The sequence below is a fragment of the Psammomys obesus genome, unplaced genomic scaffold (genome assembly GCF_907164565.1).
Source record: "Psammomys obesus unplaced genomic scaffold, mPsaObe1.curated_primary_1811, whole genome shotgun sequence".
NCBI lineage: Eukaryota > Metazoa > Chordata > Mammalia > Rodentia > Muridae > Psammomys > Psammomys obesus.
Window position 1 is genome coordinate 1,418,204 of NW_026593982.1, and position 12,222 is coordinate 1,430,425.

The window sequence follows — 12,222 nt, forward strand, 5'->3', positions numbered from 1 at the left end:
TTGGGAAGCTACTCTTCTGGTCACCCAGCCTAGGAGCAGCTGAAGATTTTACAGTGTCTTCAGGTAAATGACTGCTTGTCAAGGTCTGTTCATAGGAAACACCGGGCTTGTCACTTTGTAAGTAAGAAGAAGTTACTGTTGAAAAGCTACTCTTCTGGTCACCCAGCCTAGGAGCAGATGAAGATCTTATGTCTTCAGGTAAATGACTGCTTGTCAAGGTCTGTTCATAGGAAACACCAGGCTTGTCACTTTGTAAGTAAGAAGAAGTTATTGTTGGGAAGCTACTCTTCTGGTCACCCAGCCTAGGAGCAGCTGAAGATTTTACAGTGTCTTCAGGTAAATGACTGCTTGTGAAGGTCTGGTCATAGGAAACACCAGGCTTGTTACTTTGTAAGTAAGAAGTTACTGTTGAGAAGCTACTCTTCTGGTCACCCAGCCTAGGAGCAGCTGGTGCCTCTGTAGTCTCTTCAGGTAAATAACCACCTGTCCGGGCTTGTTGATAGAAAATACCAGGCTTTTCTCTTTGTGAATACAAAGTAGGAGTCACTACTGAAAAACCATTCTTCTGATCAGCTTGTCCAGGAAATGCTGAAACTGTCAGTTCCTGACCAAATTCATAACCATCTGGCAAGCCCTCTTGATATGAAAGACTGGGGTTTTCTCTTTGTGAATAGGAAGATGAGCTTACAGGTGATACCCCAGTATTTGGGGTAGCTAGTCCAAGATGAACTGAACCTTTGAGAGCCTCTTCAGATAGACTGCCTTCTGGAACAACCTGCTGATAGAAAGTACAGACTTTTCAGGCTTTTGTCTATGTGAGTGAGAAATGGAGGATACTATTGCTATTTCTGTTGTTATTTCTGGTCAACCAGTCCAGAAACAACTCTTTCAGAGCTCCTTAGTTGGATAGCTATCTGGAAATATAGCTATCTACTTAGAGAAAAGACTGGGCTTCTCTCTCTCTGAGTACAAAGAGGGCAAATGCTACTGCCACAATCTTCAAGTCGTTGGCTACAGTAACAGTGGGAACTGCTAAGGACTGGCCCATTAGATAAAAACCTGAAAAACATCCTGGGCTTTTCCCTATATGGGTAAGAAGCAGAAGGTTCTGATAATGCCTTCTGGTCAGCTGATTAAGGGGTATTTGCAATGTTCAGACTGAGCCTGTCTTCAGGGAGATGACTATCTGCCAATGCCTTCTGGCTGACCGTGTAACTGTGGTGACCAACAGTGCTTCCCTGAGGACTTACAGCAAACCCATTGAAATCTTCAAGGGGCAAAGAGAAGTGTGTTCCAATGTCTGAGTCTCCAAGAGTGTCTGTGATATCTGATTTCAACTTGGAATGAGTAATTGAAGCTTTGCTTCCTTTAGAAATGTCTCCTTTAAAAAGAAACAAAAGCAAAAATATAATGATTTGTTAATGTTATATAAATACAGATTTTTCTACATATATTTTTTTTCTTGGTCCAATGAGATGACTCAGAAAGTAAAGCAATTGCTGAACAAGCCTGACAACCTGCCCTCAATCCCTGGAGCCCATGTAAAGATGGAAGGAAAAAACCCCAAAGTTTTCCTCTGAGCTCTATTCACATGCCAGGGCATACCCACCTACACACACACAAATAAAAAATAAAAAATTTTGTAACTTTAAAAATCCCCTTTTTTGTACACAAATATAAGTAAAGGAAAGAACCTTCAGTAAATCTCAGGCCTTTAAATAATTAGAAATTAATTCTATGAAAATAATCATTAAATGAGACATATATAAGAAGAGATTAACTATAAAGCAAACTAAAGTAAAAATGATAATAACAGGATTAATAGCTTAAAATAACAGGATTTCATTAATATATGAAATGTTATGAGTCTTAAAATTTAGGAGTTCTTAAGAATTTTCAGTTGGATGGAAAAATGTTAAGTGTTGGATTTGATTTCTCCCTACTTTTTTTTTTTTAAAGATTTATTTATTACTTATGCAATGTGCGTTAGCATGTACACCTGCATGCCAGAAGAGGGAACCAGATTTCATGTTTAGATGGTTGTGAGGCACCATGTGGTTGCTGGGAATTGAACTCAGGACCTTTGGGAAGAGCAATCAGTGCTCTTATCCTCTGAGCCATCTCTCCAGCCCCTTCTCCCTACTTTTAATCTAAGAGCTTGCTATTATATCATGAGTAGTTGCAGGCCTTCGGGGAAAAAAATTACTATCCATGGTACAACAAACTGCTAGCTTAGCTTCAAGATTTCTCTGGTTGACCCCGTTTTATTCTCAGCACCCACACGCTCAGAAACATCTGTAACTATCCTCTTTTCTGACCTCCATAGACAGCAGGCATGCACATGGTTCCAAAATGCAATCAAAACACCCATACATAAAATAAAATAAATCTAAAAAATAAATTAAAGTGATTCCTTTGGCCCTCAACTGCAGTGGAGGCCATGCACCACAGAGCAGAGAGACACTATGCATGATTTGGTTTCAAATTACTTTCTCTCTCTCATATTCAGTTTTTAAATAAATGAAACTGTACAAGTCTCTAAGAAGTTTGAACTACGTGGCACAGGAAATTATTGATAATTATAGAACCATTCTGTATAAATATGGACTACTCAAGGTAGGTAGAAGAGAAATGTGAACATCTGAGCAACACAATCTAACAAAACTTTCTATAATGACAGAAACGTTCTAGTTCAGTTTAAAACATAATTTTAAATGAAGTTGGGTCTGAATAGCCATTTAAATAAATCACAGCACAAATGTAAAAAGCCTGATGGGTTGGGCAATCATCCAGTAATTTACTTAAGAAATATGTTTACCTGGAAATCAATCTGGCGCTTTCTCAGACAACTAGGAATAGCGCTTCTTCAAGATCCTTACCACTCCTACGCATATATCCAAAAGAGGCTCAAGTACACAATAAGGACATTTGCTCAACCATGTTTGTAGCAGCTTTATATGTAATAGCCAGAAGCTGGAAACAGCCCAGATGCCCCTCAACTGAAGAATGAATGCAGAAATTGTGGTATATCTATACAATGGAATATTACTCAGCAATGAAAAATAAGGAAATCATGAAATTTGCAGGTAAATGATGGGGCCTGGAAAGGATCATCCTGAGTGAGTTGTCCCAGAAGTAAAAAGACACACATGGTATATACTCACTCATATAGACATACAACATAGGATAAACCCACTAAAATCTGTACATCTAAAGAACGCTCAATCCCCATCCCGAAAGGCAAAGAGGATGGACATCAGAAGAAGAAAACAGCAAACAACCTAGGAACCTGCTATAGAGGGTCTCTGAAAGCCAGAAGAAGAAAACAGGACAACCTACAGAGGGCCTCTGAAAGCCTCTGCCCTGCAGACTATCAAAGCAGATGCTGAGTCTGATGGCCAACTGTTGGGCAGAGTGAATGGAATCTTATGTAAGAAGTGGGAAATAGTGGCTGGAGAGGACAGGAACTCCACAAGGAGAGCAACAAGAGAATTTGAACACAGGGAACTTCCCAGAGACTCATACTCCAACCAAGGACTATTCATGGAGATAACCTAGAACCCCTGCACAGATGTAGCCCATGGCAGTTCAGTGTCCAAGTGGGTTCTATAGTAATGGGAAGAGCGACTGCCTCTGACATAATCTGATTGGTCTGCTCTTTGACCACCTCCCCCTGAGGGGGGAGCAGCCTTACCAGGCCACAGAAGATGACAATGCAGCCACTTCTGATGAGAACTGATAGACTAAGATCAGAAAGAAGGAGAGGAGGACCTCCCCTAGCAGTGGACTTGGGGAGGGGGCATGCATGAAGAAGGGGAAGGGAGGGTGGGATGGGAAGGGGAGAAGGGAGGGGCTTATGGGGGGGATACAAAGTGAATAAAGTATAATTAGTAAAAGTTAAATAAAAAATTAAAAAAAGAAATATGTTTACTATGTGTTCACATACTGTTCCAAATACAGAATACAATGCAAGAGACAGATACTCCTACTTGACATACTATACATGCTGGCAGCAAAAGTCACAATAAATAAACTGGTAAAAACATGGTTTATCAAATGTTGGCAAGAATGTTATTAAATACCTTCTATTATCTATTCTTTACATACAAGGGAAGTTTTCTCTCTCCAAAAGAACTACATAATGGTGCTTCTAAGTCTAGGACTGTTTCCTGCTTGTGCACTCTTGAGTCAGCAGGTCTCGAGGTAAAACCTAAAATCCTGTACGTCTACATGCTTCACAGTGACCCAATATCACTGTCTAGAGCTGTTGAGTACTTTAAACTTTCAATTCTAATTCTGACTTATGGACCCTCTCTATTGCAACTGAATCCCCTTCTCTAAAGCCACTGTTGAGCTTCAAATGATAGCTTAATGTTGGGTGAAAGTTTAGGAATAAGTTGTAAAGCAAAGACATAGAAGTAGAAATTATTAACTCTTCAAGAAAACTCAAAGCAAAAGAAAATATGCAGTATGGTTATAACCTAAAAAGAAAATTTGGGTATAAAGGATTTCCCAATTTATCTAAGTTTTTTACTCCCTTTCAATCATTTCCAAGTAGTAGTAACACAATGAAGGAAGCAAATGAGATGAATAGCCAATGAGTTAAGACACAGCCCAAACCTTAGATATAGAGGTTTCCATGAGATAATGAGGCCTGGGAAGAAAGGAAAACATTAGTAAAGGAAACTTGAAGAGGGGTTCAGAGTATGCTGCTAAAAGAATAGGAAGAGACTAAGTGCTAAAGAAGAAATCTTCCCAGCTCTGTGCAAAATTACAGACATGTGCTTCAAAACGTCAGAAGCATCCATAGTCATAAGTCTAATAATTATATTTAGAAGTGTTTGCATGGGCAAAGAATTCATGATAACAGATGGTATACTTGTAGGGTGCTTTTTACTCTCTCAACCCTGAGAGAAAAAAATAAACACATTAAACATTACTACTTAACTCCTGAGTTCACAAAGATAATTTTCAGAACTGGGATGATTGAAGCTCTGATTACAGAAAGGAAAGGAGACTGCCAGAAGAAAGCCGTAACAGACCACAACGTATGAAAGGTAATGTGAGTCAGTCAGGATTTGCTCAAGAACTCTTCCCATAAAGCAAATGCTTATTAACATAGAGGTCTTTTAGGAGACAGAGCAGTGTATGATGAACTGAAGCAGTCTTCAGTCTGAGTAATAAAGCAAGTCTTCATTCTCACAGACAACATGAGTCACCATTCCAGACTTCCTTTCTACAGGTGACTAAGGGCTGCTTACTCACTATCGTTCCAACTCAGGTGTTATGACTATTAACACTAACACACAAAAATAGATTAATACCTTTCTGAGGGTTGGAGAGATGACTCGGCAGTTAAGAGCAGTTGCAGTTCTTGCAGAGCTCTGGGTCTGGGTTCAATTCCCAGCAGTCACATGGCAGCACACTACATTCTGTAACTCCAGTTCTAGGGGATCTAACATCCTCTTAGCCTCTTAAAATACCATGTATGTACAGGCTAGGGTACACATGCATACAAAACACTCATACACATAAAAATAAAATTTTAGAAACAACAACAGATTCCAGAGTATAAATGTGCTATATAAACAGGGGTTTCAAAAAGCTAAAGAGGTGTTGAGGAAGGTTCACACACTGCTCTCAGAACATCAAATCTTAGCAGGCTAGCTCTGCAAATGTTTCTTTCTTCTCAGAATCAGATTAAATGAGACCAGGAAAGTGATGCCATGGAGAACAAATATTATAACCCACACCAAGTGGCTTAAAGCATTGAGACAGATTCTGTACCTCTACCCAGACAAGTGACATAACTGGGGGATGGGAAATCAGTCCTCTTTATTTTTTGTTTTTGCTATTGTTATTTTTTTCTAGTTAATATTTGTTTCTATTTTCACTCAATCTCCCTCCCTTTTTTGTTTTGTTTTTCAAGACAGGTTTCTCTGTATTTATCCCTGGCTGTCCTGGATCTTGCTTTCTAGACCAGGCTGGCCTCGATCTCACAGAAATCCACCGGCCTCTGCCTCCCAAGTGCAGGGATTAAAGGCATGTGCCACCACAGCAGGATACCTAATTCAATTTTTTTTATTTCTCTTTTATTCTTTCACTCATTTTTTTAAGCTTCCCTTACTTAATACCTAATGTTTTAGATCAGCTTTGACCTCTCCCTTTTTGTTTCTCACCCTTTCTATTCTCTTCTATTTTAGAGACAGGCTCTCCCACATGTTGGTTGAAGCTACTGATCTCCCTGACTGAGCCTCTTGAGGGCTGAGAAATTGCCTGAGTGTATTTCTTGAGGTGTGCGTGTCTTCCCAGTCTACCTTTCATTGGAGCTGCCTTATTCTCCTCTCTTCTGTTATTTTATGCCTTTCTTTCTTTTCTATTTTTTCTACTGTTCTAATAATCACTGGTCTTACTCTGCTTTTCTTTCTAGTCCTAATATTAGTAAATAATATCTTAGTGTATACTCTACTGTCCTTATTCCATTACAAAACTTACTGGAGTTAAGAGTTTGACGGATTTCCTTGGCTATTACTGCATCTTCATAATAGTGTTACCAATCAGGATCGCTACAGTCAGTAGTCTATGCTGGCAGGGGCTGAAGATCGTGCCCAGGACCCACAGCATATGTGCTAAAGGTTAACCTACAAGAGTAATGGATCCTGAGTCCTCTGAGGAGAAACTACACTTCATCCTTATTACAGTGATTTAATGATAAGTAGTAAAAATACTTCAACTGAAAAAATACTGTGACTAAAGAAACCCACCTAAAAAAAAAAAAAAAAAAAGAAACCTATCTAATTCTGCATATTCAAGTTTCAATACAGAATATAAGAAACATGAAAAGCCAAGAGACTGATTCCACTAAAATTCCCATTTTCACAGTAATAAATTCCAATAAGAATACAGCAGATAAGACTAAAACAAAGAATTCCCAAAAAAGGTTTTGAGAATATCCAACAAAATCGAAGAAAACATTGAGCAAATTCCTGAATTCAAAGAGAATACAAGTAACCAACCAACCAACTGAAATAAGAAAGTCATAAGATAAAAGATGAACTCAATAAAAAGATAAAAATACTGAAAAAGTCAAATTGAAAATTTGTAAATGAAAAGCTCTGAAAGTCACATACACTGTGGAAATATACATCAAGTGAATGAACGGACCCCAGCTTGAAGACTGGTAAATAAAGTAGCACATTTAGACGACAATAAAAATAAGAAAGTATGAGTAGGGCACACAAGACTATTGAAAGGCTAAATTAACAAATCATGGGCACAGAAAAAGTACAACATATAGTCAAATACACACACACACACACACATACACACATATATATGCATTCAATGAAACAAACAAAAAATCCCCATCTAGAAAAAGAAGCGGTCATCCAAATACAAGAGGCATTTAGAAAACCAAATAGACAAGGCCAGAAAGGAACCTTGACATGATTGATATATTGTAGTTAAATCACTAAGTATACAAATTAAGGAAAGAACGTTAAAAGCTACACAAGAGAAGTGCCAGTCACACAAAAGGCAAACCTACCACAGAAATAGATTTATCAGAAGAAATTCCAACAGCCTGGATGACATGGAGGAATGTATGTGAAGTTCTGAAAGATAACTGCCAACTGAGATTACTCTAACCAGCAATACTGTCCTGTCCTTCCTTAATAAGGAGAAACTTTCTATGGTAAACATAAAGTAAAGGGACTAATGACCACTACTAAGTCAGCAGTACAGAAGATTCTTGAAGGCGTCTGACACTGAAGAGAGATAAGCACAATCATAAGGTCATAGACTAAAAATAAACTCTGCTAGATGAGTAACTTTTTAAAATGAAAACTAGGAAAAGCCCAAATTTGACTACAAGGAAACAAAAAGAAAATTACACCCCTCATTATCACAATTATGACACAATAACTAAACACAGTAATAGTGGGTCACTTCACTCACCAATAGACAGGTCATCTAAACAAACAAACAAACAAACAAACAAATAAATAGGTAAATAAATAAATAAAACCAAGCAAAAGCTAAATGGACTATAAATCAAAAGACTTCAACAGAACATGCACCAAACTTCACAAAACACACTTCTTAGTAGTCCCTCAAACTTTTTTTCAAAAACACCATACTATAGCAAAACAAGTCGTAGCAAATACATGAAAACTGAAATAATTTCTTACACTCTATCTGACCACAGTGGAAAAAAGCTAGGAACCAACAAAAAAAAAAAAAAAAAAAAAAAAAAAAACTACAGAAAATACAAACAAGTCCTAGAATTAAATGAAAGCAAAAACAAAAACCTGTGAGATACAATGAAGCCATTCTAAGAAGGAACCTTATACCTACACATACCTACATCTAAAAAGTCAGAGCTTTCAAATAAAAAAACATGAAACACAAATAAAAACGAGGCATAAGGATCAGAACAGAAATTATTGAAATGGAAACATGAAGAACAGAAGAGGCAGTGAAACAAAGAGGTGGTTCTTTGACAAAATAAAGAAGGTTGGCAAATCCTTCGTCAAACTACCCAAAAGAAAGAATACCTAAATTAATAAAATTAAAGATGAAAAGGGGAGATGTTGCAACAGATAATAATAAAATTCAGAGGATCACTAAAACATACTAATATGAAAACCTGTATTCTGGAAAAATCTGTAAACTGTAAACTGTAAACCTGTAAACTGAAAAATCTAAAAAAAAAAAATGCATAAATTTCTAAGCACATATTTTCCTACTTTTTATTGCCATAAAGGACACCGTGAACCAAGGTAACCTATTAAAGTATTTTCTTTTTTGTATTAAACATTTTAATCTGGAGCTTACAGTTTCAGAGCGTGAATCCTCAACTATCATGTCAGAGAACATGGTAGCAGGCAAGGCAGGCATAGCCCCCAGAGTAGTAGCTAAGACCTAACATCTTGAGATACAACCACCAAGCAAAGAGAGAGATCACTGGAAACAGTGTGGACTTTTCAAACCTAAGAGCCCACTCAAAGTAACATATCACATCCAACGAAGACACACCTAATCCTTCCCAAACAGTTTTAACAACTGGGGACCAAGAATTCAAAAAAAATGAGTCTATGAGGGGTCATTTTCTTTCAAACCACTACACATGCAAACTACAAAAATTAAATGAAGACATAAATAACTTAAACAGATCTACAACAAGGAATGAGTCTAAAGTATTTAAAAAAAAAAAAAATCAACTAAAAATGTCCAGGCCTGGGCTGAAGAGATGGTTAGGAGTACTGGCTGTTCTTCCAAAGGTCCTGAGTTCAATTCCCAGCCACCTCATGGTAGTTCACAACCTATAATAAGGTCGGATGCCCTCTTCCAGCATGCAGGTGTACATGGAGATAGACCACTCATATACATAAAATAAATAAATCTTTAAAATAACGAGAGACAGAGACAGAGAGAGATCAAAAATGTCCAGGCTCAGATACTGTCATTGCTGAATTTTACTGGACTTTTTGTTTCGTTTTTTTGTTTTTCAACACAGGGTTTCTCTGTATAGCATTGGCAATACAGGAACTGGAACTTGGTCTGTAGGCCAGGTGGCTTTGAACTCATAAAGATCTACCTGCATCTGCCTACCAAGTGCTGGGAATAAAGGTGTGCACAATCACCATCCAGCCTATCAGATCTTTTTAAAATATTTGTTTTAATATTTAAATTTAGTGTGTGTACACACAAATACTAGTTGTAGTAGTTTGAATAAGAATGGCCCCCATAAGCTCATATATTTGCATGCCTAATCAACAGGTAGTGGAACACTTTGATAGGATTGGAAGGATTAGAAGGTGTGGAAGGAGTAGAGAAATTCGTGTGTCAGTTGGGGTGGGCTTTGAAACCTTCCAGGCCCAGGTTCACATGTACCGAAGAGACAAAGACAACTGGATTACTGAAAAGATCTGTCTAGTCAGCTTTATTTGGTCCACTTATTCACACCTCTTCCTCAGATACCCTTACAGTATGTGTAGAAATATTACTTTACCAGTTATCTGGTGTGTTGGTTAATTTTTTGTCAATTTAACACAAGCTACATTTATTTATTTAGGTAAGCTGTGGGACATTTTCTTGATTAATGATTGACGTAGGAAGGGAGGGCACAACCCATTGTGGATGGTGCTAGGCCTGAGCAACTGACCCTGGGATATATAAGAAAACAAACTGAGCAAGCCGGGAAGAGCAAAGCAATAAGCACCACTCCTTCAAGACTGCTGCTTCAGTTCCTGCCTTGACTTCCCTCAGTTATGGAGTATGGCCAGAGAGTTGTAAGATGAGATAAACAAAGGCCTTTCCTCGCCCAGATTTTGGCCGGCCACGGTGTTATCAAAGTAATAAAAACACAGAATAAGATATCTGGGCATCCATTAATCCATCCAAACTGTTAGGAAGGCATAGCAAGATAATATTCATAAGCTACAGAGGACATTTAATGCCTACATTTTCTACATACCTGTTGAACGTGTAAGAGTTGCTGGCAGAGTGTCAGGAGATACCCTCAACATTCTGAGATTGGAAGAATGACATTCTGACTCACTGGATGGCTCTTGAGACACAAATGAAGGCAATGTAGATGGAAAAGGCTCGCTAATGGCCAGGTTAGAACGGTCTACCTATGAAATGAGAAATGAAAAAAAAAAAAAAAAAGATTCTATTCATTTGACACTTAGTTGTCTAAAAAAAAAAAATAGTTTTTATTTTAATTTTTTTACTTAATTTCATTTACATGTATGAGTGTTTTGCCTGTGTGTATTTATGTCCACCTGGTACATAGGTCAGAGGAAGTTGTTAGATCCACTGGAACTACAGTTACAAATGGTTATGAGCCCAAGGTAGATACTGAAAATAGAACCAGGGTCTTTGCTAAGAACAAGTTGGGGCTGAAGAAATATTGCAGCAGTTAAGAGTGCTGGCTGCTCTTCCTGAGTTTAATTCCTAGCAACCACATGGCAGCTCACAACTAACTCCCGTCCTTGAGGACCCAATACCCTCTTCTATTCTGCATGCATGTGGCTCACAGACATTCTCTAACATTGCAAAGAAAGACAGAGTGAGACTCATCTCAGTACTCGAGAGGCAAAGGCAGGTCGATCTCTATGAGGTCAAGGCCAGCCTGGTCTACAGAGTAAGTCCAGGGCAGCCAAAGGCTACACAGAGATACCCTGTCTTGAAAAACCAACAAAATAAAACAAAACAAAACAAACAAACAAAAAACAATGACAGAGTGAGATTCATATTCTCAAGCCATCTGAATTAATATAGAGATCATATTTTGTTTGGTGAAGACAACAGCAGTGGTTCTGTGGTTTAAAATGCTGCTTTACAGGGTATCACATATCAGTAACTGGTGACATTAAAGCATAAATGCATACAAATCTCCACTAAATTCATAGGATACTTAGGAAAAAACACACAGCACTATTAAGTTTATATAAGATTAGTCTAGTCGTGCCCTCTCAGGACAGAATCCAAAAATGCACATAAGCATAATATTATTTAGTTTTATTTTGTCTGCTTGTCTATTTGGAGACAGGATCTCATGTCGCCCAGGTTGACATCAAACTCCACCCTATATGGCTGAGGCTGGCTGTGAATTCCTGACTGTGGCTCCTGTCTCCACCTCTCATGTACAGGGATTACAGGCATACATTACGTTTATTTTTTGTTTGTTGAGCTTTCAATTCTTAAGAAGTTGGCAGCCAGGTGCGGGAATTAATATTCTACCACTGTTTCCCTAAAGGCTCTTCTAAGTCTAAACACTCTCACTTGGGAAAATCCTGTCCATTACGAAGAGAAATCAAGCAATGTCAAGAAACATTTTTCACTGTCATAACTGGTGAGAACAGAGGGTAGATAAGAGTTGGTAGTACCTAATGAGTAGTGGCCAAACATGCTAAAAAACAGGCTAAAATACTGAGTGGTTCTCTAGATCAAAGAATATACAGTCCAAAATATAAATGGTGAGAAACCCAAACATTTTAAGGCAAGAATCCCACTCCTTAAAGATCTTTTCTTTTATGTACAAATTGTGGGGGGAAGGCAGAGTAGGAAGAAGGGAGGAAGATATAGGTAGATACACAAGAGTGAATTAGTTTTCTCCTACTTTTTCCAAATAAAGGAAAAAATACAGATAACTTCATGGCCTGTTGGCTATAGCCAAGTGAAGAGACAATAAAATAGAATGGAAAGAATGAGAAC

General features: G+C 38.0%; 1 protein-coding gene across 1 annotated transcript in view; it reads right to left on the bottom strand.

Moving 5' to 3' along the window:
• Window positions 1-12,222, bottom strand: part of Alms1 (ALMS1 centrosome and basal body associated protein) — a 98,438-nt gene that overhangs the window by 68,958 nt on the left and 17,258 nt on the right. The window contains exons 6-8 of the mRNA XM_055617635.1: window positions 10,478-10,637; window positions 1,251-1,381; window positions 30-778 (exon numbers count right to left, since the gene is read on the bottom strand). Of these exons, the coding sequence (XP_055473610.1) occupies window positions 30-778; window positions 1,251-1,381; window positions 10,478-10,637 (1,040 nt within the window). The remainder of the gene's footprint in view (window positions 1-29; window positions 779-1,250; window positions 1,382-10,477; window positions 10,638-12,222) is intronic.